The following is a 27,769-nucleotide window of genomic DNA, read 5'->3' on the forward strand; positions in this document are numbered from 1 at the left end:
TACAGTCTAGTTAGAATACAGTGGAGGGGTTCTTCATCTAGCTACAGTCTAGTTAGAATACAGTGGAGGGGTTCTTCATCTAGCTACAGTCTAGTTAGAATACAGTGGAGGGGTTCTTCATCTAGCTACAGTCTAGTTAGAATACAGTGGAGGGGTTCTTCATATAGCTACAGTCTAGTTAGAATACAGTGGAGGGGTTCTTCATTAGCTACAGTCTAGTTAGAATACAGTGGAGGGGTTCTTCATCTAGCTACAGTCTAGTTAGATACAGTGGAGTGGGGTTCTTCATATAGCTACAGTCTAGTTGGAGAATACAGTGGAGTGGGGTTCTTCATCTAGCTACAGTCTAGTTAGAATACAGTGGAGGGGTTCTTATCTAGCTACAGTCTAGTTAGAATACAGTGGAGGGGTTCTTCATATAGCTACAGTCTAGTTAGAATACAGTGGAGGGGTTCTTTATCTAGCTACAGTCTAGTTAGAATACAGTGGAGGGGTTCTTCATATAGCTACAGTCTAGTTAGAATACAGTGGAGGGGTTCTTTATCTAGCTACAGTCTAGTTAGAATACAGTGGAGGGGTTCTTCATATAGCTACAGTCTAGTTAGAATACAGTGGAGGGGTTCTTCATATAGCTACAGTCTAGTTAGATACAGTGGAGGGTTTTTCATGAAAACGTTAACAGCTCACATGCTGTACCACCTGTGTTGGACTGACACAATAACACAGACAAATATGTTCTAGGCGGGTTATGAACCCGGTCTGCCGCTCTAGAAACCAACGTGTAAACCATCAGATCAAGAGGAAATCCTTTGTTGACCAAGGGCCACATGAAATCCCCATGCTGGGTTTGCTACCTCCTCACGTTAACTTGAACAATCATGACCGACTCATGTCCACTGCACATACGCAGGTCAGAAACGATCAAATCAAACTTTATTTGTAAAGTTATTTCTTTGCAAAATGCAGTTCAAAGTGCTTAGCAAGTAAAATAATAAACGGGGAGAAAGAAAAACACCAAAATAATGTACAGAAATAGTTTAAAAAAGTAAAACAAGAGTAGAACAGATATTCGTGTTTCTATGTTTACATTGTACAAACAAGTCGGGCTGTTCTGAGAGTGTCGATGACGTCGTCTGTCCTCTATTTACACTCCAAAGTTCAACATTCATCTTATTTCAACACAAGGTAGCTAACATGGCTTAAACCCTCAATGGCTGGGTGAAATCAGGTGTAGGATTTACACTCAAACACTTCAAGTAAACATGAACATAATGTTTTCTCGGAAAGGAGGTAAGGAGGTAGTTTAATGTAGACCAGGGATTCAGCCTGCGGGCAGATCGTTTTCTCAATCTAGGAAAGGAGGTAAGGAGGTAGTTTAATGTAGACCAGGGATTCAGCCTGCGGGCAGATCGTTTTCTCAATCTAGGAAAGGAGGTAAGGAGGTAGTTTAATGTAGACCAGGGATTCAGCCTGCGGGCAGATCGTTTTCTCAATCTAGGAAAGGAGGTAAGGAGGTAGTTTAATGTAGACCAGGGATTCAGCCTGCGGGCAGATCGTTTTCTTCAGCGGAAGGTCGGGGAACCGGAACATCAATACAAATCATTTTTAGACAGAAAATGAACCACCAGAAAATATAAAAACAGATATAATGTTTGACTAAAACGGAATCATTTCAAACCTTGATTATATTTGTATATGAGTGTTCAGGTGGATTCAAAGGACCAGGCAGGGTATTTCCATAGAGATAGACAGAGGACTCATCTTTGTGTCTGTGCCATCAAAGTGTCTGTGACAGCATGGGCAGTGCCATTGAGGCTATCTCGTTTTTAAAGTAGTACATGTTCTTCTTGTTCAGGCTGATTGCTCCAAATTCATCCAGTTGACTACTTTAATATTGTGAAAGACCTCTATGATAATATCCATGATGAGTCCTCTATCTATCTCTATGGGTCTTAGGTCAAGTCTATTAGCAGAATCGCGTTAGTGGAAACAAGCCGTTCGCAGGGTTAAATGTTCGAGTTGTGTCGAGGACAATTTTTGCATTTTATCTAACCCTAACCAATTTCCTAACCCCTAATTCTCCTAACCTGCTACAAAAAGTAAGGTGCACGGAGAACAGCCTGAGTTTCATCTATGATGTGCTTGGGCTGGACAGAGCTACCAGTAAGTGAACATGTTGTTGGATTCCTAGGGGAGACAGGGCTGATAAAGTTCATTTGTTTTATGTACTTGTCTTTATTTCATTCTACCTACAACTCTAAATATTGCAATGACCAACTGAAGAAGCTCCAGGAATCTCCACTATTCCCTCCCTCCCTCCCTCCCTCCCTCCCTCCCTCCCTCCCTCCCTCCCTCCCTCCCTCCCTCCCTCCCTCCCTCCCTCCCTCCCTCCTCTTCCTCCCTCTTTCCCTCCCTCCCTCCCTCCCTCCCTTCCTTCCCCACTTCCCTCCTTCCTTCTTTCCAACCTGAAAGGATAAAACATTTCCCAGCTAACCATTGGTTCTGGGGACGAAGCCATGCTTTTCCTGACTGGTAAAACTGAACGTTTTTTAAAACGTTCTGAGAGCGTAAGCGAAAATGTAGCCTGTCCTGGGAATGTTCATTCTTAGGTTCTAGGGAGGTTCCGAGAACATTTTGCTATGGTTCCCTGAACGTTTTCCTGGGTGGTTTCATTAACGTTTCTGAGAATGTAAATGGTAGGTTGTTTGAAGATAATTCAATATGGTTTCTGACAACATATTTCAGTAAGACTTTTAATAACACTGCTATCTTAGATTAACTGTTCTGCACTCCCAGACAGACAGACAGGTAAGACCTTTAATAACACTGCTGGCTGAGGTTAACTGTTCTGAACTCCCAGCACAGACAGACAGGTAAGACCTTTAATAACACTGCTGGCTGAGGTTAACTGATCTGAACTCCCAGCACAGACAGACAGGTAAGACCTTTAATAACACTGCTGGCTGAGGTTAACTGTTCTGAACTCCCAGCACAGACAGACAGGTAAGACCTTTAATAACACTGCTGGCTGAGGTTAACTGATCTGAACTCCCAGCACAGACAGACAGGTAAGACCTTTAATAACACTGCTGGCTGAGGTTAACTGTTCTGAACTCCCAGCACAGACAGACAGGTAAGACCTTTAATAACACTGCTGGCTGAGGTTAACTGATCTGAACTCCCAGCACAGACAGACAGGTAAGACCTTTAATAACACTGCTGGCTGAGGTTAACTGATCTGAACTCCCAGCACAGACAGACAGGTTGGTTGTTTAGCAACAAAACAACTGCGTGGGCAACTATGGGGCAAAACAGACTGGGTTGGCTTAGAATGTTGACTACATGTAAACAATATTTAGTCTCCGATGTTTATTGTAAACGTAAATACATTTGCACTGTGAGCACTTATTGTCTCTCATACACAATTAGCTGTTGGTTAGTTAGCTAGCCAATCTGCCATAATTAGCTGTTGGTTAGTTAGCTAGCCAATCTGCCATAATTAGCTGTTGGTTAGTTAGCTAGCCAATCTGCCATAATTAGCTGTTGGTTAGTTAGCTAGCCAATCTGCCATAATTAGCTGTTGGTTAGTTAGCTAGCCAATCTGCCATAATTAGCTGTTGGTTAGTTAGCTAGCCAATCTGCCATAATTAGCTGTTGGTTAGTTAGCTAGCCAATCTGCCATAATTAGCTGTTGGTTAGTTAGCTAGCCAATCTGCCATAATTAGCTGTTGGTTAGTTAGCTAGCCACTCTGCCATAATTAGCTGTTGGTTAGTTAGCTAGCCAATCTGCCATAATTAGCTGTTGGTTAGTTAGCTAGCCAATCTGCCATAATTAGCTGTTGGTTAGTTAGCTAGCCAATCTGCCATAATTAGCTGTTGGTTAGTTAGCTAGCCAATCTGCCATAATTAGCTGTTGGTTAGTTAGCTAGCCAATCTGCCATAATTAGCTGTTGGTTAGTTAGCTAGCCAATCTGCCATAATTAGCTGTTGGTTAGTTAGCTAGCCAATCTGCCATAATTAGCTGTTGGTTAGTTAGCTAGCCAATCTGCCATAATTAGCTGTTGGTTAGTTAGCTAGCCAATCTGCCATAATTAGCTGTTGGTTAGTTAGCTAGCCAATCTGCCATAATTAGCTGTTGGTTAGTTAGCTAGCCAATCTGCCATAATTAGCTGTTGGTTAGTTAGCTAGCCAATCTGCCATAATTAGCTGTTGGTTAGTTAGCTAGCCAATCTGCCATAATTAGCTGTTGGTTAGTTAGCTAGCCAATCTGCCATAATTAACTGTTGGTTAGTTAGCTAGCCAATCTGCCATAATTAGCTGTTGGTTAGTTAGCTAGCCAATCTGCCATAATTAGCTGTTGGTTAGTTAGCTAGCCAATCTGCCATAATTAGCTGTTGGTTAGTTAGCTAGCCAATCTGCCATAATTAGCTGTTGGTTAGTTAGCTAGCCACTCTGCCATAATTAGCATTGACATGGTATCAAGAACAAGATGAAAAGGACCTCTTGGATTCCCCACATGGCAGTTTCTTCTCATTGTTGCTAGCCATCTGGCCATCCAGAATCACAGCAACTGACTAACTTCTGCTCCATTGAAGCGTGTTCACGTTGTTTTCCTGACATTGTCAGCTAACCCATCTATAGGGCACATGGAAATGAATCTGCTTAGGCACTAATCCTGCAAACACATTTATTTTCTATTGTGGCGTGGCGTCAGTGAGATTCAAACCTATGATCCTCTGTTCTCTGTTTGTTTTACTCGTACAAAGCTGTTCATTTTACTCTATTCAAACAGAGCCCATTTCAAAGGAGACAAGCGTTCATTAGGATGGGTGTGGCCAACACACCTGACCACACTTAACAAGACAGAGGATAGAGTTCTGTTGATGGTTAGAATGGTACACATATGGTAAGGTTCAACATTCTTTCAACCTTACACATTTTTTTCTAATGTGTTTTTTTATGGAACGTTTTCTTAATTTTCTGAGAACATGACTTTAAATAGAACCATGAGGAAACCAGCGAGAAAACGTTATGCTGAAGTACTGAAATTCCCACAGAAGAATGTTGTTTATTAACGTTCTCTGAATGTTCTGAGAACATGACTTTAAATAGAACCATGAAGAAACCTGTAGAAAACATTATGCTGAAGTACTAAGATTCCCACCTCAGAAACATGGTTCTCAGAACGTTATGTGCTAGCTGTGTACCCTGAGCCATTCCCAGAATGTTGTGGGAAGGTAGTACGCAAAATAACCATAGGACAGCCACACTCTTGCAGGGCAGCCCTGAAGAGTCTCTTCTCATCAACTGTATGTCCTGTATGTCCTCTGTGTTGTCTTAGCAATTTAGCATGCTTTGTGTTGTTTTGCCAACCCAATTGTCTCATCTCCGAGAAGCTGAGGTTCTGTTGTGATTCAGTCATGTAGGTCTGGTTTCTGATTGGTGGCTAACTTTACAGTAATACTATTGGTCGACAACTCATTTAGAATCCAAACAACTCAGAAGCTAATAAAAGGGTCTTAGATTCATAGTTCTTTCTCTTATGTTCTTGTCCTTCTGTGGTCAAATCAAATTTATTTCAAATCAAATGTATTTATTTATTTTATATAGCCCTTCGTACATCAGCTGATATCTCAAAGTGCTGTACAGAAACCCAGCCTAAAACCCCAAACAGCAAGCAATGCAGGTGTAGAAGCATGGTGGCTAGTAAAAACTCCCTAGAAAGGCAAAAACCTAGGAAGAAACCTAGAGAGGAACCAGGCTATGTGGGGTGGCCAGTCCTCTTCTGGCTGTGCCGGGTGGAGATTATAACAGAACATGGCCAAGATGTTCAAATGTTCATAAATGACCAGCATGGTCGAATAATAATAAGGCAGAACAGTTGAAACTGGAGCAGCAGCACGGCCAGGTGGACTGGGGACAGCAAGGAGTCATCATGTCAGGTAGTCCTGGAGCATGGTCCTAGGGCTCAGGTCCTCCGAGAGAGAGAAAGAAAGAGAGAATTAGAGAAAGCATATGTGGGGTGGCCAGTCCTCTTCTGTGGTGAGATACCTACTCTATTTCTCTCCCTCTCCCATGAGCTATGGCTTCTCTCTCTCTCTCTCTGACCATGCTTAGAATAATGCCTTGTCATGTTTGTAACTTAAGCTTTATGCTTAAGAATCCATTCATTTCACAAAGTAATTAAATACAATTCCATTCTCAGACATTTCTTGATTGCCATTTACCTTAACTCAACTATAGTGTTCTATTACCATAACTCAATTATAGTGTTCTATTACCGTAACTCAACTATAGTGTGATATTACTGTAACTCAACTATAGTGTTCTATTACCGTAACTCAACTATAGTGTGATATTACTGTAACTCAACTATAGTGTTCTATTACTGTAACTCAACTATAGTGTGATATTACTGCAACTCAACTATAGTGTTATATTACTGTAACTCAACTATAGTGTTATATTACTGTAACTCAATTATAGTGTTCTATTACCGTAACTCAACTATAGTGTTCTATTACTGTAACTCAACTATAGTGTTCTATTACTGTAACTATAGTGTTCCTGCATTCTGCTATTGATCTTATGGAGTCAGATAATTCATGGGCTAATTGCAGAGTCTCATTATGAGCCGCATGTGAGGTGTATATATAATATACTGTATGTAGTATTACCACTACACTCTCACCAAGCTCTAAGAAACATATGGTTGTCATTATGTGATGTGCTAGCAGGGTTAACTTCTCCACCTGCTTCACCTACCGACATCCCATTAAATGAATCTATAAATACTTGGTGGCGGTGGTGGCAGAAACACCTACAGGGTTTCAGCATCCTCCTCTCCCCTCATCTGTGAGAAGGACAAATATGGGTACTGAGAAGTGTTGACGTCAGTCTCTTGTCTCCCGTCCGAACCCCAGAGATACGCGCAGGAGCGCACGCACGCACGCACGCACGCACGCACGCACGCACGCACGCACGCACGCACACACACACACACACACACACACACACACACACACACACACACACACACACACACACACACACACACACACACACACACACACACAGAGCCCTCGCTCCAGACACACTTATGATGATCAGTTGGTAGTGACGTCACACAGAGAGTCTCTTAAGAGCCGGGGATTGTGGGATATCTTGTATCTGGTCTTATCTAGGACCCATGGGGGTGAGGATAAGTGTGTGTTTCAGAAAGCTGTGTTTAAAGGCCCAGTGAATGTGTTTAAAGGACCAGTGAATGTGTTTAAAGGACCAGTGAATGTGTTTAAAGGCCCAGTCTATGTGTTTAAAGGCCCAGTCTATGTGTTTAAAGGCCCAGTCTATGTGTTTAAAGGCCCAGTGTATGTGTTTAAAGGCCCAGTCTATGTGTTTAAAGGCCCAGTCTATGTGTTTAAAGGCCCAGTCTATGTGTTTAAAGGCCCAGTCCATGTGTTTAAAGGCCCAGTCCATGTGTTTAAAGGCCCAGTCCATGTGTTTAAAGGCCCAGTCTATGTGTTTAAAGGCCCAGTCTATGTGTTTAAAGGCCCAGTCTATGTGTTTAAAGGCCCAGTCTATGTGTTTAAAGGCCCAGTGTATGTGTTTAAAGCCCCAGTGTTTGTTTTTAAAGACCCTGTGTTTTGTATCATATTGTACAACAGTTGATGAAACTAACACTGAAAAAGTCTGAAAACATTTGATCTGTGTTATTTCCTGATAGTTTATGGTTGAAAATACAATCTACACAGGACCTTCTAATTAGCAGGTTTGCATGGCGGGTGTTTTGGATTTCCGTGGTGACATCATCATGAGGTAAATTGGTTAATAGCAGAGTTCTCAACCTCTCTGTCAATAGCATCTAGTTTTTAGTTTTACCCTCCCCACTCCCAGACAGTCCTGGCAAAATGTTTCTATTACTGTAAGGTATTTAATTGTTACCCAGAAATGATTTGATGTTGATATAAAAATGGCTGTGATTGTCCTTTAAGCATACTGTGTGTGTGTGCGTTTGTGTGTGTTTAAGCAAACCATATGTGTGTGTGTTCTCTGTGTATCTAGTTCTGCACCTTCCCACTGTCATTTCCCTCGCATCTTTCACTCTCTCGCACCTCACAAGTTTACTGGCTTTGTGTGTGCTTGCATGTGTGTGCACTCGTACTTCAGTATTTGTTTTTGTGTACTCCCAGAAGTGTGTGTGTGTGTGTGTGTGTGTGTGTGTGTGTGTGTGTGTGTGTGTGTGTGTGTGTGTGTGTGTGTGTGTGTGTGTGTGTGTGTGTGTGTGTGTGTGTGTGTGTGTGTGTGTGTGTGTGCCTAAACCTCTCCTCAGGGGTCTGTTGGTAGTGAGTGTGTGTGAGTTAATGTGTGCGTGTGTGTGTGTATGTGTGATTGCTTGATTAGAGGACTGGTCACTGCTAGAGAGATAGTCAACATGCAGGTCTGTGGGAGGTCTCAAGATAATAGGCTATTACGTATTCTACTGGTAACGGTCGCCCTCAGGCACAGATCTAGGATCAGCTTACTCTCTCCAAAACCTAACCGTAACCATTAGGGAGAGAAACACACACGTCTGACCTTGATGGCTTTGGGCAACTTCACTCTAGTTGCTCTGAGGCTGCGTTCCGATTCTTCACTCAAGGATTTAAAAGCATGGGATTAGAGTAAGCATTCACTGGATGGAGTTTCAGACGTTGTTGAATTCTTGCGAGAAAGCGTGCAAGTGTACTTTTTGGGAGACGGGTGGAGAATGGGGAAACACGCACACGCACACGCACACGCACGCTGCTGCTTATTATCTATCCTGTTGCCTAGTCACTTTACCCCTACTATACAGTACCAAGGAAAACGTTTGGACACACCTACTCATTCAAGGGTTTTTCTTAATTTGTACTATTTTCTACATTGTAGAATAATAGTGAAGCCACAAAACTATGAAATAACACATATGGAATCATGTAGTAACCAAAAAAAGTGTTAAACAAATCAAAATATATTTTATATTTGAGATTCTTCAAATAGCCACCTGCCTTGATGACGGCTTTGCACACTCTTGGCGTTCTCTCAACCAACTTCATGAGGTAGTCACCTGGAATGCATTTCAATTAACATGTGTGCCTTGTTAATTTGAGGATTTTTTTTCCTTCTTAATGCGTTTGAGCCAATCAGTTGTGATGTGACAATGTAGGGGTGGTATACAGAAGTTAGCCCTATTTGGTAAAAGACCAAGTCCATATTATGGCAAGAACAGCTCAAATAAGCAAAGAGAAATGACACTCCATCATTATTTTAAGACATGAAGGTCAGTCTTGGTGTTGTCATTCGAAACACAATGTCAACTTTCACTGCTATGCAGACGACACACAGCTGTACATTTGGATGAAACATGGTGAAGCCCCAAAATGATCTACCGTGAAAGCCTGTGTTTCAGACATAAGGAAGTGGATGGCGGCAAATGATTTATTGTTAAACTCAAAGAAACAGAGATCTGCTGTTTGATCCAACAGTTAATCTCAAAGCTTGTCCAGTCGTCTCAAATAAAACTGTGATGGACCTCGGCGTTACTCTGGACCCCGATTCCTCTTTTGACGAATATATCATCAATAATTCAAGGGCAGCTTTTTTCCATCTACGTAACATTGCAAATATGTGGCAAAAGCTAGTCCATGTTTTTGTCCCTTCTAGATTAGACTACTGCAATGCTCTTCTCTCCAGCTACCTGGATGAAGCACTAAATAAACTTCAGTTAGTGTTAAATATGGCTGATAGAATCTTGACTAGGACTATTTTTTTACACCCATACTACTCCAGTATTAGCCTCTCGATGCTGGCTACCTGTTAAGGCTAAGGCTGATTTCAAGGGTTTTCTGCTAACCTACAAAGCATTACATGGACTTGGTCCTACCATCTCTCTGATTTGGTCCTGCCGTACATACCTAAATGTACACTACGGTCACAAGACTCAGGCCTCCTCATTGTCCCTAGAATTTCTAAGCAAACAGCTGGAGGCAGGGCTTTCTCCTATAGAGCTCCATTTTTATGGAATGGTCTGCCTACCCATGTGAGAGATGCAGAGTCAGGCTCAACCTTTAAGTCTTTATTGAAGACTCATCTCTTCAGTAGGTCCTATGATTGAGTGTAGTCTGGCCCAGGAGTGCAAAGGTGAACGGCAAGGCACATAAGTGCATAAAAGGCGATTACCATGAGTCCATGGTCATGTGGAATTGGACTGTGGTCCTGACACATGACTGCCGGTGTGGCAGTAATATGGTAACTGCAATAGCCCAGTCAGAACCGTTCCAGAACTGCTCAAAGTCCCCTATATAGGAGACTTAACATCAATTCAATTATGAATATACTGAAATAAGACTTAATTGTTATCAGTCAATCGGTTTAAATCGCTTGTTGCTATTTTAAAAATGCTTCTGCGATTGGATCTCTCTCTCTCACTCCTTATCCCCATTCATGACTAGCTGATGAAAAAGGAACTATTAATATTACAGAAATCAGTTTAGTGTGAGTAACCTATGTGCTCCCACAACACATTCGAAATGTATGCGCATAATGTATGTGGCCTACAAAACTGTACGTCAAACATGATGAAATGATGTAGAGGAGGAAAGGGTTGGCTGACACACACACACACACCACACACACACACATTTGTGAGTTAGTTCTGACAGTTCTATGCGTCATAATGTTGATGGTCTGTCTCAGCTTCTATGAGAAGTCTTGTTTTCCATTCGTTGAGTGATATAAGATTGATATGTAACTCCTTGCTCTTTCTCTCCGTTTCCTCAGACAAACGAGTGGGTGTGTTCACTGTTCACAGAGAAAAGAAAGTGAGAGAGAGAGAGATGGGGAAAGAAAAAGCTTGACAGTACAGAACAGAACTCAGGAGTAGAAGTTTGACAGGATTAGAGTACAATGCATGACATCACAATGACAGGTAGTAGGTGAGTACTGACATCATAATGACAGGTAGTAGGTGAGTACTGACATCATAATGACAGGTAGTAGGTGAGTACTGACATCATAATGACAGGTAGTAGGTGAGTACTGACATCATAATGACAGGTAGTAGGTGAGTACTGACAGGTAGTAGGTAGTAGGTACATAATGACAGGTAGTAGGTGAGTACTGACAGGTAGTAGGTGAGTACTGACATCATAATGACAGGTAGTAGGTGAGTACTGACATCATAATGACAGGTAGTAGGTGAGTACTGACATCATAATGACAGGTAGTAGGTGAGTACTGACAGGTAGTAGGTGAGTACTGACATCATAATGACAGGTAGTAGGTGAGTACTGACATCATAATGACAGGTAGTAGGTGAGTACTGACATCATAATGACAGGTAGTAGGTGAGTACTGACAGGTAGTAGGTGAGTACTGACATCATAATGACAGGTAGTAGGTGAGTACTGACAGGTAGTAGGTGAGTACTGACATCATAATGACAGGTAGTAGGTGAGTACTGACAGGTAGTAGGTGAGTACTGACAGCATAATGACAGGTAGTAGGTGAGTACTGACCGATAAATGACAGGTAGTAGGTGAGTACTGACATCATAATGACAGGTAGTAGGTGAGTACTGACATCATAATGACAGGTAGTAGGTGAGTACTGACATCATAATGACAGGTAGTAGGTGAGTACTGACCGATAAATGACAGGTAGTAGGTGAGTACTGACATCATAATGACAGGTAGTAGGTGAGTACTGACCGATAAATGACAGGTAGTAGGTGAGTACTGACAGGTAGTTGGTGAGTACAGGTAAATGACAGGTAGTAGGTGAGTACTGACGGTAAATGACAGGTAGTAGGTGAGTACTGACAGATAAATGACAGGTAGTTGGTGAGTACTGACAGATAAATGACAGGGTAAATGACAGGTAAATGACAGGTAGTAGGTGAGTACTGACAGGTAGTAGGTGAGTACTGACGGGTAAATGACAGGTAGTTGGTGAGTACTGACCGATAAATGACAGGTAGTAGGTGAGTACTGACAGATAAATGACAGGTTGTTGGTGAGTACTGACAGGTAAATGACAGGTAGTAGGTGAGTACTGACAGGTAGTAGGTGAGTACTGACATCATAATGACAGGTAGTAGGTGAGTACTGACCGATAAATGACAGGTAGTAGGTGAGTACTGACAGGTAAATGACAGGTAGTAGGTGAGTACTGACAGGTAGTAGGTGAGTACTGACATCATAATGACAGGTAGTAGGTGAGTACTGACAGATAAATGACAGGTAGTTGGTGAATACTGACAGGTAAATGACAGGTAGTAGGTGAGTACTGACAGGTAGTAGGTGAGTACTGACATCATAATGACAGGTAGTAGGTGAGTACTGACAGGTAAATGACAGGTAGTAGGTGAGTACTGACAGGTAGTAGGTGAGTACTGGCATCATAATGACAGGTAGTAGGTGAGTACTGCCAGGTAAATGACAGGTAGTAGGTGAGTACTGACAGGTAGTAGGTGAGTACTGACAGGTAAATGACAGGTAGTAGGTTAGTACTGACAGATAAATGACAGGCAGTAGATGAGTACTGACAGGTAAATGACAGGTAGTAGGTGAGTACTGACATGTCAATGACAGGTAGTAAGTGAGTACTGACTGGTAAATGACAGGTTGTTGGTGAGTACTGACATCATAATGACAGGTAGTAGGTGAGTACTGACAGGTAAATGGCAGGTAGTAGGTGAGTACTGACAGGTAAATGACAGGTAGTAGGTGAGTACTGACAGGTAAATGACAGGTCGTAGGTGAGTACTGACAGATAAATGACAGGTAGTAGGTGAGTACTGACAGGTAAATGACAGGTAGTAGGTTAGTAATGACAGGTAAATGACAGGTAAAAAAGTTCATGAACCTATTGGTGTACCCTTGGAATTTGTCATTCTGCTGCTGCCAAAAGGAGCTGTGTGAGTTTGGTAAATGTCAGGTAGTAGATGAGTACTGACTGATCCAGTAGAGTACACTCTCAGACAAATAGAACCCTTTTCTGGTCATATGGAACCCTTGTAGGTTCCACATCGAACCATGAGTTCCAAATAGAACCCTTGAAAGGGTGCTATTTGTAACCAAAATGGTTTCTATCTGATTTAAAAGGGTTCTATCTGGAACCTTGATTATGGGAGTTCTGCTACAGGGACAAATGGTTCTAGATAGCACAATGTTTTTGAGAGTCCTGACTGTTCCAATGCCCCACATTGTTCCTGTTCAATGTAGGGAGGAAATGAATGGTGGAGCGGACTTTACTGCCAGTTGACAAGAAAGCCAGCAGGGATTTGTTTCCCAAATCCTTTTATTTTTGTTTCTCTATCTCCATTTCTCCCTCTTTTCCCCGTCCTTTTTGTATTCCTATCCACCCGCATCTCTCTCTCCACCACCCCCCACCCCCCACATGGTTTGGTGCATTGCATTCACATTTGCGTCATCCTTGAGATGTGCCTGTGTCTGAGAGTTTATAAATAAAGACGAGGGAGAGCAGAAAGAGGGAAGGAGTGGAGGGAGATTGGGATCTGGTGGGAAGGGCAGGCGGGAGAATAGAAGTGTGTGCATGTGTGTGTGTGTGGGGGTGGGGGTGTATATTCCACTGGGGGCCTATGACAGGTATGGAGAAAAAACACCCAATTGGGTGGTTCGATGAAAGAGAGAGAGAGAGAGAGAGAGAGAGAGAGAGAGAGAGAGAGAGAGAGAGAGAGAGAGAGAGAGAGAGAGAGAGAGAGAGAGAGAGAGAGAGAGAGAGAGAGAGAGAGAGAGAGAGAGAGAGAGAGAGAGAGAGAGAGAGAGAGAGAGAGAGAGAGAGAGAGAGAGTAATCCTTGCTCGCTGAGTGAGCAAGATGAGAGAGAGAGAGGAGAGAGAGCATTAGCTCAGCACAGACGGAGGAGGGATGGATGGAGGATGGAGAGAGGGAAGGAGAGGTGAAAAACTGGATCAGATGGATGGACTTAATGTAGGCCAATATTTTACAGTACAAGCATCTGAATATCTCCATCCATCCTCCCTCCTCCCTTTCTCATCCCTCCTTCTCTCTCTCATCCCTTCTTGCCTGTCTCCAGCCCTCCTCCCTTTCTCCATCCCTCCTTGCCTCTCTCCATCCCTCCACTCTTTCTCCATGCTCCCTCCTCCCTCTCTCCATCTCTCCTCCCTCTCTCCATCCCTCCTACCTCTCTCCATCCCTCCTCCCTCTCTACATCCCTCCTACCTCTCTCCATCCCTCCTCCCTCTCTACATCCCCCCTACCTCTCTCCATCCCTCCTCCCTCTCTCATCCCTCCTCCCTCCTCCTCTCCATCCCCCTCCCTCTCTACATCCCTCCTCCCTCTCTACATCCCTCCAACCTCTCTCCATCCCTCCTCCCTCTCTCATCCCTCCTCCCTCTCTCCATCCCTCCTCCCTCTCTACATCCCTCCACCCTCTCTCCATCCCTCCACTCTCTCTCCATGCTCCCTCCTCCCTCTCTCCATCCCTCCTCCCTCTCTCTATCTCTCCTCCCTCTCTCCATCCCTCCTACCTCTCTCCATCCCTCCTCCCTCTCTACATCCCTCCTACCTCTCTCCATCCCTCCTCCCTCTCTACATCCCCCCCACCTCTCTCCATCCCTCCTCCCTCTCTCATCCCTCCTCCCTCTCTCCATCCCTCCTCCCTCTCTCCATCCCTCCTCCCTCTCTACATCCCTCCTCCCTCTCTACATCCCTCCAACCTCTCTACATCCCTCCTCCCTCTCTCCATCCCTCCTCCCTCTCTACATCCCTCCACCCTCTCTCCATCCCTCCACTCTCTCTCCATGCTCCCTCCTCCCTCTCTCCATCCCTCCTCCCTCTCTCTATCTCTCCACCCTCTCTCCATCCCTCCACTCTCTCTCCATGCTCCCCTCCTCCCTCTCTCCATCCCTCCCCCTCTCTCTATCTCCTCCCTCTCTCCATCCCTCCCTACCTCTCTCCATCCCTCCTCCCTCCTCTCTACATCCCTCCTACCTCTCTCCATCCCTCCTACCTCTCTCCTCCCTTCTCTCCCTCCTCCCTCCTCCCTCCTCCATCCCTCTCTCTCCTCCCTCTCTCTCTCATCCCTCCTCCCCTCTCCATCTCTCCATCCCTCCTACCTCTCTCCATCCCTCCTACCTCATCTCCCATCCCTCCTCCTCTCTCCATCCCTCCTCCCTCTCCATCCCTCCTCCCTCTCTCCATCCCTCCTCCCTCTCTACCTCTCTCCATCTCCTCCTCCCCCTCTCTCCATCTCTCCCTCCCCTCTCTCCATCCCTCCCTACCTCTCTCCATCCCTCCTCCCTCTCTCATCCCTCCCTCTCTCCATCCCTCCTCCCTCTCTACATCCCTCCTCCCCTCTCATCCCTCATCCCCTCTACATCCCCCTCCCTCTCTCCATCCCTCCTCCCTCTCTCTATCTCTCCTCCCTCTCTCCATCCCTCCTCCCTCTCTACATCCCTCCTACCTCTCTCCATCCCTCCTACCTCTCTTCCATCCCTCCTCTCCCTCTCCATCCCTCCTACCTCTCTCCATCCCTCCTCCCTCTCTCCATCCCTCCTACCTCTCTCCATCCCTCCCCTCTCTCATCTCTCCACCTCTCTCCATCCCTCTCCACCTCCCTCTCTCATCCCTCCTCCCTCTCTCCATCCCTCCTCCCTCTCCCTCCATCCCTCCTCTCTCCCTCCATCTCCTCCCCTCTCTACATCCCTCCTCCCCTCTCCCTCCTACCTCTCTCCATCCCTCCCATCCCTCCCTCTCTCCATCCCTCCTCCTCTCTCCATCCCTCCTACCTCTCTCCATCCCTCCTCCCTCTCTCCATCCCTCCTCCCTCTCTCCATCCCTCCTCCCTCTCTACATCCCTCCTACCTCTCTACATCCCTCCTACCTCTCTCCATCCCTCCTACCTCTCTTCATGCCACCTCTCTCCATCCCTCCTACCTCTCTTCATGCCTCCTCCCTCTCTCCATCCCTCCTCACTCTCCCTCTCTCTCCTCCCTCTCTCCATCCCTCCTACCTCTCTCCATCCCTCCTCCCTCTCTCTCCTCCCTCTCTCCATCCCTCCTACCTCTCTCCATCCCTCCTCCCTCTCTCCATCCCTCTCTCCATCCCTCCTACCTCTCTCCATCCCTCCTACCTCTCTCCATCCCTCCTACCTCTCTCCATCCCTCCTACCTCTCTACATCCCTTTCTCCATCCCTCCTACCTCTCACCATCCATTCTCCCTCTCTCCATCCCTCCATGCCTCTCTCGATCCTTCCACTCTTTCTCCATACTCCCTCCTACCTCTCTCCATCCCTACTCCCTCTCTCCTCCCTTTCTCCATCACTCCTTGCCTCTCTCCATCACTCCTCCCTCTCTCTATCCATTTCTCCATCCCTCCTTGCCTCTCTCCTTCCGTCCTACCTCCCTCCTACCTCTCTCCATACCTCCTACCTCTCTCCATCCCTCCTTGCTTCTCTCAATCCCTTCACTCTCTCTCTCTCCATCCCCCTCCTCCCTCCTTGCATCTCTCTCCATTCTCCCTCTCTCCATCCCTCCTTGCCTCTCTCCATCCCTCCACTCTCTCTTCATCCTCCATCCTACCTTTCTCCATCATCCATCACCACTCTCTCCATCCCTCCTCCCTCTCTACATCCCTCCTACCTCTCTCTATCCCTTTCTCCATCCTCCATCCCCACTCTCTCCCTCCTCCCTCTCTCCATCCACTCTCTCTTCATCCTCCATTCTACCTTTCTCCATCCTCCATCCTCCATCCCCACTCTCTCCCTCCTCCCTCTCTCCATCCCCCTCCCTCACTCCATCCTCCTTTTAGAGAGTAGGTAGATGCACACCCAAAAGGTTGAAACAGAAATGAAACTTCAGAAGAAGGAAGTTGCACTCGAAGTCCTAGTAAAAGAAGGTAGACATCCACCAAAGGAGAGCTGCTGAGGCACTGATCAACAGGGAATTCAACTTCACAACACTACAGTCGTGAACACTATCAACTCTTCATTGAATGGCTGGGAGTGTCTACCGATTCTTTATAACGGCACAGAGCAGCATAGACAATCAAGCCAATAATGTTGCCTTGAGACTTTGACTTTGTCCAAAATGGCACCCTATCCTCTATATACTGTAGTGCACTACTTTTGCGCACAGCCCTATGGACCCTGGTCAAAAGTAGTGCACTCTATAGGGAAAAGGGTGCAGTTTCAGATGCATACTGTCTATAACAGCTGAGGGATAATGGAGCTCCTATGAAGAGTACACAGCAGAGCTGAGCAGAGGTCACATCTAAGTTAACTGGAATTCAGTTCAGTCAGTTCAGTCAATTCAGTCAGTTGAGAAAAAGGGCTTCTATACACACACACACACACACACACACACACACACACACACACACACACACACACACACACACACACACACACACACACACACACACACACACACACACACACACACACACACACACACACACACACACACACACACACACACACACACACACACACACACACACACACACACACACATCCTGTGCAGAAGGTAAACACTACTTTCACAATGCTTCGATAGAGTGTGTGTCTACACTCTCCAGTCATGTAAGTGGACACATGCCACGTGCCGTGGAAGGAAGTGAAATGAGATATGGTGAATCGGAAGTGGTGACGCCAAGGCTAGGAATGAAGACTCCTGTAGAGGACAGTGTGAATGAAAGAGAGAGAGACAAAAGGAATGAAGAGCGAGAGAGCGAGAGAGAGAGGGAAAAGGAGCAAGACTATATGAAATTGTAAAAAGCTAAATTGTTTTGGCCTTATAGCAGTGAGCTACAGAGCGGAAGTCAAAGATGCTTCTGTGTCTGACCGGGAGTGTGTGTGTTTCTCCACGTCTGTAAACTGTATGAACGTGTGTGTGTACTGTACCTGACCGTGTGTGTGTGTGTGTGTGTGTGTGTGTGTGTGTGTGTGTGTGTGTGTGTGTGTGTGTGTGTGTGTGTGTGTGTGTGTGTGTGTGTGTGTGTGTGTGTGTGTGTGTGTGTGTGTGTGTGTGTGTGTGTGTGTGTGTGTACGTGTGTGTGTGTCCACCTGTTTCTCCATCTGTCTCCACACCCCAGGGGTGTGTTGGCTCAGCGGCGAACATCGACTCGTTCGACCCTCACCACACACCTCAGATCAGAGGGATGGACACCAGCCCCGCCATCACCTCTGGTAGCCCACCACCCCTTGCCCCCTTCATCCATCCCCCACTCACCCACCTCACTCTCAATGGGGTCTTTATGACAGTGGGACGGTTTGACTTCATCCATCCCCCACTCACCCACCTCACTCTCAATGGGGTCTTTATGACAGTGGGACGGTTTGACTTCATCCATCCCCCACTCACCCACCTCACTCTCAATGGGGTCTTTATGACAGTGGGACGGTTTGACTTCATCCATCCCCCACTCACCCACCTCACTCTCAATGGGGTCTTTATGACAGTGGGACTGTTTGACTTCATCCATCCCCCACTCACCCACCTCACTCTCAATGGGGTCTTTATGAAAGTGGGACTGTTTGACTTCATCCATCCCCCCACTCACCCACCTCACTCTCAATGGGGTCTTTATGACAGTGGGAAGGTTTGACTTCATCCATCCCCCCACTCACCCACCTCACTCTCAATGGGGTCTTTATGAAAGTGGGACTGTTTGACTTCATCCATCCCCCCACTCACCCACCTCACTCTCAATGGGGTCTTTATGACAGTGGGACTGTTTGACTTCATCTGGAGAGAGCAACGTTGTAGCAACAGTTCAATCAACCGATTGATTAACTGATAAGGTGGCAGGTTAATTCCAGCTGGTTAGGATCCGAGATGTTGGGTTTTGCTGTGCAGCAAGACATGAGGGACGGATACTGTACAGACAGACAGATAGAGAGAGAGAGAGAGAGACGCACGCACACGCACACGCACACAAGAAGGCAAACTATGTACAGCTGGTGGTGGTGGGGGTGGCAGGGGGAAGCCTCTATTTCTATTAGTCTATGTCACAAACATCAATTATTCACAGATATTGGAATGGCCACATAAAAAACACACACAAACACACTCACACAAACACGCTCACAAATACCCACACACAATCACGCATGCATCCATGAAAGCAAATGCACACACACACACACACACACACACACACACACACACACACACACACACACACACACACACACACACACACACACACACACACACACACACACATCCTGTGCAGAAGGTAAACACTACTTTCACAATGGATAGAGTGTGTGTCTACCTCTCCAGTCATGTAAGTGGACACATGTCACGTGCCGTGGAAGGAAGTGAAATGAGATATGGTGAATCGGAAGTGGTGACGCCAAGGCTAGGAATGAAGACTCCTGTAGAGGACAGTGTGAATGAAAGAGAGAGAGACAAAAGGAATGAAGAGCGAGAGAAGAGAGAGGGGAAAAGGAGCAAGACTATATGAAATTGTAAAAAGCTAAATTGTTTTGGCCTTATAGCAGTGAGCTACAGAGCGGAAGTCAAAGATGCTTCTGTGTCTGACCGGGAGTGTGTGTGTTTCTCCACGTCTGTAAACTGTATGAACGTGTGTGTGTACTGTACCTGACCGTGTGTGTGTGTGTGTGTGTGTGTGTGTGTGTGTGTGTGTGTGTGTGTGTGTGTGTGTGTGTGTGGTGTGTGTGTGTGTGTGTGTGTGTGTGTGTGTGTGTGTGTGTGTGTGTACGTGTGTGTGTGTCCACCTGTTTCTCCATCTGTCTCCACACCCCAGGGGTGTGTTGGCTCAGCGGCGAACATCGACTCGTTCGACCCTCACCACACACCTCAGATCAGAGGGATGGACACCAGCCCCGCCATCACCTCTGGTAGCCCACCACCCTTGCCCCCTTCATCCATCCCCACTCACCCACCTCACTCTCAATGGGGTCTTTATGACAGTGGGACGGTTTGACTTCATCCATCCCCCACTCACCCACCTCACTCTCAATGGGGTCTTTATGACAGTGGGACGGTTTGACTTCATCCATCCCCCCACTCACCCACCTCACTCTCAATGGGGTCTTTATGACAGTGGGACGGTTTGACTTCATCCATCCCCCACTCACCCACCTCACTCTCAATGGGGTCTTTATGACAGTGGGACTGTTTGACTTCATCCACCCCCACACCCACCTCACTCTCAATGGGGTCTTTATGACAGTGGGACTGTTTGACTTCATCCATCCCCCACTCACCCACCTCACTCTCAATGGGGTCTTTATGACAGTGGGACTGTTTGACTTCATCCCCCCCACTCACCCACCCCCCACTCACCCACCTCACTCTCAATGGGGTCTTTATGACAGTGGGAAGGTTTGACTTCATCCATCCCCCACTCACCCACCTCACTCTCAATGGGGTCTTTATGAAAGTGGGACTGTTTGACTTCATCCATCCCCCACTCACCCACCTCACTCTCAATGGGGTCTTTATGACAGTGGGACTGTTTGACTTCATCTGGAGAGAGCAACGTTGTAGCAACAGTTCAATCAACCGATTGATTAACTGATAAGGTGGCAGGTTAATTCCAGCTGGTTAGGATCCGAGATGTTGGGTTTTGCTGTGCAGCAAGACATGAGGGACGGATACTGTACAGACAGACAGATGAGAGAGAGACGCACGCACACACTGCACACAAGGCAAACTATGTACAGCTGCTGGTGGTGGGGGTGGCAGGGGAAGCCTCTATTTCTATTTGTCTATGTCACAAACATCAATTATTCACAGATATTGGAATGGCCACATAAAAAAACACACACATACACACTCACACAAACACGCTCCACAAATCAAAAATTCCATGAAAGCAAATGCACACGCACACACACAAACACACACACATGGACACACACCTCCATCACACACACACACACTAACTGACACACACACACACATTAACACACACACTGTTCCACACATCTGGTGTGTGTAGGTAAGGGAAAGCCTGTGTGTGTGATTAGGTGGCTGTTCCTTTATCTGATTGTGTGTGTGCTGTTCCTTCATGTGTGTGTGTGTGGTGTGTTTATTCATGCATCATGGCAGTGGGCATTAGTACTGAGCTCCAGATCTTCAGGAGGAGGAGGTGTCAAAACTGATTAGGTGGCTGGATTCATCCTCTGTTTTCATCTGATTAGGTGGCTGTTCCTTCACTCATCTGACTAGGTGACTGTTCCTTTATCTGATTAGGTGGCTGTTCCTTCATCTGATTAACTGGCTGTTCCTTCATCTGATTAGGTGGCTGTTCCTTTATCTGATTAGGTGGCTGTTCCTTCATCTGATTAACTGGCTGTTCCTTCATCTGATTAGGTGGCTGTTCCTTCATCTGATTAGGTGGCTGTTCCTTCATCTGATTAGGTGGCTGTTCCTTCATCTGATTAGGTGGCTGTTCCTTCATCTGATTAGGTGGCTGTTCCTTCATCTGATTAGGTGGCTGTTCCTTCATCTGATTAGGTGGCTGTTCCTTCATCTGATTAGGTGGCTGTTCCTTCATCTGATTAGGTGGCTGTTCCTTCATCTGATTAGGTGGCTGTTCCTTCATCTGATTAGGTGGCTGTTCCTTCATCTGATTAGGTGGCTGTTCCTTCATCTGATTAGGTGGCTGTTCCTTCATCTGATTAGGTGGCTGTTCCTTCATCTGATTAGGTGGCTGTTCCTTTATCTCTTTATATGTGACTGACTGGGGTTAGAATCTGGGTCTTCTAATTGCCACAAGACTGTGTTCGCCTGCTGAGCTAAAACCTAGGGAACTAACACACTCAGCTGATAGTGTGGGAGAGGCAGGGGAATCCTGGTCTCCTGCATGTCACAAGACTGAGTTAGCCCGCTGAGCTAAAGCCTGTCTGTCTACGTTAGTCCGTCTGTCTCTTTACATATCTGTCTGTATGTAGCCGACTGGGTCTCCTGTCCACCACAAGACTGTGTTAGTCCGCTGAACTAAAGCCTAGAGAGCTAAAGCAAGTCATTCTTCAGGGGTTGTCGTTGGGTTGGCTTGAAAGTATACAGCACCAAATGAGCCAAACACTGTGACAGACCAGTTACACCAAAACGCTCTGAGTTTGACCAATTAGCCTGTTGGATCCATATAATGATACTCCCAGTTCTATCTTAGAACCCCCACCTTCACATTCCAAAATCCTTCTGTATCTCAACCTGAATGTGTCCCACTCATAATTTCTAAGACTACTCATTCATTCCTGTCTCATGTCACATGGCACCAACTACTTTGGAACATATGAGAGTGTTGTGGGTTTTATTTACTAAGTCTCCACTCCTTATAGGCTAAGTAGAATTATTCATTCAGAAATGTCTGTGGGACAACCTCCCTTTGGCAGTAGGTAAATGTCCCCCCTCCGTCTGTTTAATCAGATTTGGTTTTAATCCCACTGATCTCCTTTCCTCTCTCTTCCTTCTATTCTCTCGCTCTCCATTCATCTCTCTATCCCCCCCCTCTCTGAGGCGGAAACAGACCATAGAGGCTTCTGATCGCGAGCCAGGCAGCGAACCTAGTGCTGCTTTCTCTACCCGTCCTCCGCTCCTCCACAAAGCGCAGTCATTACCGGGCATCGTGCCTACGTACCTCCCTCCCTTCCTCTCACTCACTCAATCACTCACTCCATCCCTCCCTCCCGCGTGACTCTGTCTGAATCTACTCCTTTCTCTATCTTGGAGCGCTGTCCTCTAGGCTATCTGCGGTTGCGCGCGCGGTCTCTCCAAGAATCCTCTCATCACCCGCACGCACAGTGCACGGCCCCTCCTCTTTCCGTTTTTTTCTCTTCTCTCAATTACCCCCCCTCCTTCGATCTTGGCCCGTGACGTAGGGGATTCCGTGGTGCCCACAACCGTAGGCGCTAACGGGATTCTCGAGTATAAATGGGACACCGGGAGCCAACATTCGGTACTCTCTCAGTCGCTCCGACTCGGGAACCAATCGTCCAGAGTACCAGTCAGCGGAGATAGCAGGCAGTATTTCACCCTCTCAGGCTAACTCGCTTTCGGCTTTGGTTTGAAATGGACACCCCTACAACCGCTCGGAGCAGACAATGCTCATTCATGCGCACCTGCAAAAGTAAGTTTCTACGGATTTTCTTACCACAATCTATTGGTTTATACTGTTGTGCATGAGTTACTATGACTTTTAGAAAGTATCTTACTTGATAGTTTTGAGAATCCTTCCTCCAGTTGACTTATTTCTACCACTTTTCTAACGGTTTCCCGTTATATTCTGTTTGTCTTCTGATGTAATAGTGTACGAGGTGTTGTGCGTTAGTTAGGCTGCTACGACTTTGAGAAAGTATCTGATTTGATAGTTTGGTAATCATTCACCCAGTTAGCAATGGAATGCATGATTCACAGATAATATTTAAACAAAATGCGTGCTTTGCAGCCATGTTAGATGCAGCCATCAACATGGATTGTAATTCCAATACGTTTGTAAAAAAGATTTAGTACGGGACGTTTTAAACTTGCAATTTTGCTATGATTGTACTTTGATTTTACATTATGATGTAGGCCTACTTTTTAACTATTCAATAGACAGATATCGCCTGTGTAAGATATGGAACTTAACTTAGACTTTTAATATGTTTGTAATAGTTTTAGATGCGATTTACTTGGGTTTACTTTGAGATACTTCTGTGCGTAATGCCTTACGCAAGCAAAGAGAGACAGGCAGTTTTACGCACAGACTTGGTTACTCAATCACGCCTTCTAAAGTGATCATACGTCATCTCTGTCATCATATGGGCTCATGATGCTGTAATCTTTACTGATTATGAATTAACTGAGCTTCATATTGTCTAAATTGAGCGTGAATTATTTAATCAGTATTAAAATGACAATCTCATTCCATCAATATGATGATATTTTGTGAATGTAGACAAAGGCTTTGCATAAAGTATTTAGCATCAACTGAAGGTAGCAATGTGGTTTAGTGCAGCAGTTGAGTGTCTGCGTCAGCGGTTTCAGCACCGTTGTTACTGGACAGCTCCAGCTATTTTTTCCTCATATCACCGTATTCAAACGTGACAATTTAAACTGATGTTGGGGAGAAAAACTATTGCTGCATCCATAACTATTTTGGTACATAAGCAACACTTTGATTGTGATCTGAGATTTGACTGATCAGCTGTATAGGGATTCAAGCCACATTTCCAGCAGCAGTTTGCCATCCGGGCCACCACCAAACAGTTTCAGAACCACAGCTATCGGACAGCTCCCGCTAGCTTCGCCTTCCCGACCCCACATCTAGACTCACTTCTCCCCGCTTCCCTCTCTCTCCCAGGCGGACTCTCCCTGTGGCTGGTGGTGTGGCTGGTCCTCGGCAAGCCCGGTTCGTCGGGGGCGTGCCCGCATCTATGCGTGTGCTACCCGACTCCCATGACCGTGAGCTGCCAGGCGCAGAACTTCACCTCCGTGCCGGTCGGCGTGCCCTACGACTCGCAGCGTGTGTTCCTACAGAACAACCGAATTACGGAGCTCAGAGTCGGCTCTTTCGGCTTCGGGACTCAGGTAAGAGACTATAGATTGTTTAAAGGAGACATGGCGGGTGTTTGAGTGTGTGACTATTTTGCCCTCTCTCTCTCTTTCTAACTCTCTGCCTCTATCTTTGCTCCTAAACCTTGTTTTTCTTTTTGAGTTTGAGTCCAGAGTCTTACCTACAATATGACCATAGAATAATACCTGACCCTAGAATACATATTGATATTCACACTCTCCCTCCTCCTCCTCTCCCTCCTCCCCTCTCCCCTATAGGTTCTGTGGCTGTTCTCCAACAACATCACATGGATTGAGGCTGGCTCCTTCAGTGAACTGAGGGATCTAGAGGAGCTGGACCTGGGGGACAACTCTCACCTGCGCAGGCTGGAAGGAGGCGCCTTCAGGGGCCTGGAGAAACTCCAGAGTCTCCACATGCACCGCTGCAAGCTTACCGCCCTGCCCCATGACCTGTTCCACAAGCTATACAGCCTGCAGTTCCTCTACCTGCAGGTAGGGGCAGTACACATATATTCATGCACACACGGGCACATATGAAAACACACACAACACGCATACACACACACTACAGGGAATTCTCATAGCTGTGAAAATTACATCATTTTATATAATCACAATCACAATTACATCATGTTGTATCATGATTCAAATCATGCTGCATCAGTGATAGTTATGAGATGCCCTTAGTGGAAGGTGTAAATGTTTCTCACCTCACCACTACTGAGATGTAGCCCATCATCACCTGATCCAACCTGACCACTTCTTCTTCCTGTTTCCTGTTTCGTCCTTGTAGGAGAACCAGCTCCACTTCCTCCAGGATGACCTCTTCTCTGACCTCATCAACCTGAGCCAGCTCTTCTTGCATGGAAACCGTATCCGTACTCTGTCGGAGAACGTGTTCCGTGGCCTGGTCAACCTGGACCGCCTTCTTCTCCACGACAATCGTGTGCGCCAGGTTAACCGCCGGGCGTTCCGCGACCTCGGACGCCTGACCATGCTCTTCCTGTTCAACAACTCATTGGCTGAGCTCCCCGGCCAGGCTCTCCGTGACACCCAGGGCATCGAGTTCCTCCGTCTCAATGGGAACCCCTGGTCCTGTGGCTGCGAGGCCCTCCCCCTGTGGGAGTGGTTCCGTGGCGCCCGCGTCTCATCGTCCGAGCTGTTGTGTTCCTCCCCGTCCCCCCGCCGCGGGATGGACCTCCGCTTCCTCCGTGAGATGGACTTCGCCCTCTGCCCTCTCCCCGACCCTGGCACCCTGGCCGGCTCCACCACGAGGACCTTCAGCACCAAGACAAGATGGTGGTTCTCCAAGCACAAGCCCCAGTCCCAGACCAAGGCAGTGTTCGAGAAGAGCTCCGAGACCATCAAGGCCTTCCCGTTCCCCCAAGGAAAGAACAAGCCACCCATCGTGTCCTCCACCAACGTCAAGTACGAGCTCGGTGAGGAAGAGGCAGCACTACCCAAACTCGACGCTGAGGAGTACTGGGCGAACTATGAGAACGAGGACGCCGGCACCACGCTGCGATGCTTCGAGCTCGAGTGTCCGCCTGACTTCGATGGCCTCCCTCCCAACTCCTCCTCCACCCCCACATCATCCCCCTCTCTCTCACTCCTCCTCGCCCTCTCGCTACTCGCCGTCTCCATCAATCTACACCTCATATTTGGCTGAATCAGACTGAGTACCCACTTCCCGTTCCTGTCTTCGCCCCGGCCCCTCTCAGGGCATGGGGAACCCCTTGTTAAAGACTCTGTACCTCCCTAGTTAACCCTCTGATGTCCTACTGGATAACCTCTGTCAGTAGTACAGGACAGCAGGGGATACAAAGGGGGGGTTAGATTGTTACTTCTAACTTAATGCAGGGTTAAACAACAATGGCTGACAGTACATAGTACAATATAGTACAGTACAGTAGTCAACCAAGGCTGTTACTACAACAGGTGCATCTCACCTGTCTGGTGTGTTGGTTGCCGTGACGACGCCTGCAATCAGGGGTCAGTGGTCACCTGTAACGCTCTACAGCTAACACCAGTGCTACTTACTGTTGCGAATGCTATAACTGTTGTCACTTGGAGGAATATTACAACTACAAGTGCAACGACTATTATATGCATGTTACGACTACTACTATTCCGAATACGTCTGCTACTACAAGTGCTATGATTACAGTTACGACAGTATCTACATTTCTATTGTTGTACAAACTCTGACAACTGTACTGTAAATAGGTGGGTGTACTTGATGGTGCAGTGCAGTTGGGATATCCTTCTTATATGTTGTCTACCATGATGCCTCCTTTATAATGGAATGTTTACAGAGAAATCGCTAAGGGGAGAGAGAAAAGAAGGGATGAAGGAATGAAAGAGAGGCAGTCACCAGAGTACGAGAAGGTGAGAGAGGATATGTAGAGAGATATGTAAAGGTAGAGAGAGAGAAAGTCAGAGAGAGTGATGAGTTAAAAAGATACCAAAGAAAGAAGCTCGAGGACAGAGAGGGTGGAAGAAGGGTGGAAGAGAAGAGAAGAAAGAGCAACAGGAAAGGACAGAGAGGGTGGAAGAAGGGTGGAAGAGAAGAGAAGAAAGCGCAACAGGAAAGGACAGAGAGGGTGGAAGAGAAGAGAAGAAAGCGCAACAGGAAAGGACAGAGAGGGTGGAAGAAGGGTGGAAGAGAAGAGAAGAAAGAGCAACAGGAAAGGACAGAGAGGGTGGAAGAAGGGTGGAAGAGAAGAGAAGAAAGCGCAACAGGAAAGGACAGAGAGGGTGGAAGAAGGGTGGAAGAGAAGAGAAGAAAGCGCAACAGGAAAGGACAGAGAGGGAGGGAGAGAGGGTTGTCGAGATTCTCAATAATAAAGAGAACGGAAGAGAGGGAGCAAGGACAGCACAGGCAATATAAATAAAGCAAAGGAATGTGAGACACGGTGAAATGAAGAAAGAACGAAAGAAAGAGAGAGAGAGAAAATGACAGTACTGTCCTTTGACCATGAGATACTTAATAGGAGAGACAAGCAATCACTTCAGGTATTCAAGTTCAGTCTTTGTATAACTTCATGTCCTGTAAATATGACATCATCACAATAGAAGCCACAGGGGAAGGATGCTTCCTGTCTGGCAGTGTCAGTCGCTGTTCTGATTGGCTATCGCTGTTTGTTTGTGATGTCATTGACGGAATGCGTGACATGACCCGTTTGAGAGATAAAAAGACCTATTGAGATTCTGAATAACATTTGTGAGACTTTT

The 27,769-nt window shown here is 46.3% G+C and overlaps 1 protein-coding gene across 2 annotated transcripts; it reads left to right on the forward strand.

The window, feature by feature from the left end:
• The first annotated feature begins 2,519 nt into the window (after nucleotides 1–2,519).
• Nucleotides 2,520–27,122, forward strand: LOC124020758 (reticulon-4 receptor-like 2). 2 transcript variants are annotated; one of them, XM_046336019.1, is made up of 4 exons: nucleotides 2,520–2,696; nucleotides 24,324–24,550; nucleotides 24,794–25,027; nucleotides 25,329–27,122. In XM_046336019.1, the coding sequence occupies exons 2-4, from the start codon at nucleotides 24,419–24,421 to the stop codon at nucleotides 26,202–26,204; spliced, it is 1,242 nt and encodes a 413-aa protein (XP_046191975.1). In that variant the 5' UTR covers nucleotides 2,520–2,696; nucleotides 24,324–24,418; the 3' UTR covers nucleotides 26,205–27,122. The 2 variants fall into 2 exon arrangements, with proteins under 2 accessions (XP_046191975.1, XP_046191974.1); XM_046336018.1 differs by lacking the exon at nucleotides 2,520–2,696 and adding an exon at nucleotides 22,919–23,108.
• The last annotated feature ends 647 nt before the right edge of the window (nucleotides 27,123–27,769 follow it).

The sequence above is a fragment of the Oncorhynchus gorbuscha genome, unplaced genomic scaffold, assembly GCF_021184085.1.
Source record: "Oncorhynchus gorbuscha isolate QuinsamMale2020 ecotype Even-year unplaced genomic scaffold, OgorEven_v1.0 Un_scaffold_902, whole genome shotgun sequence".
In the NCBI taxonomy this organism is placed as follows: domain Eukaryota; kingdom Metazoa; phylum Chordata; class Actinopteri; order Salmoniformes; family Salmonidae; genus Oncorhynchus; species Oncorhynchus gorbuscha.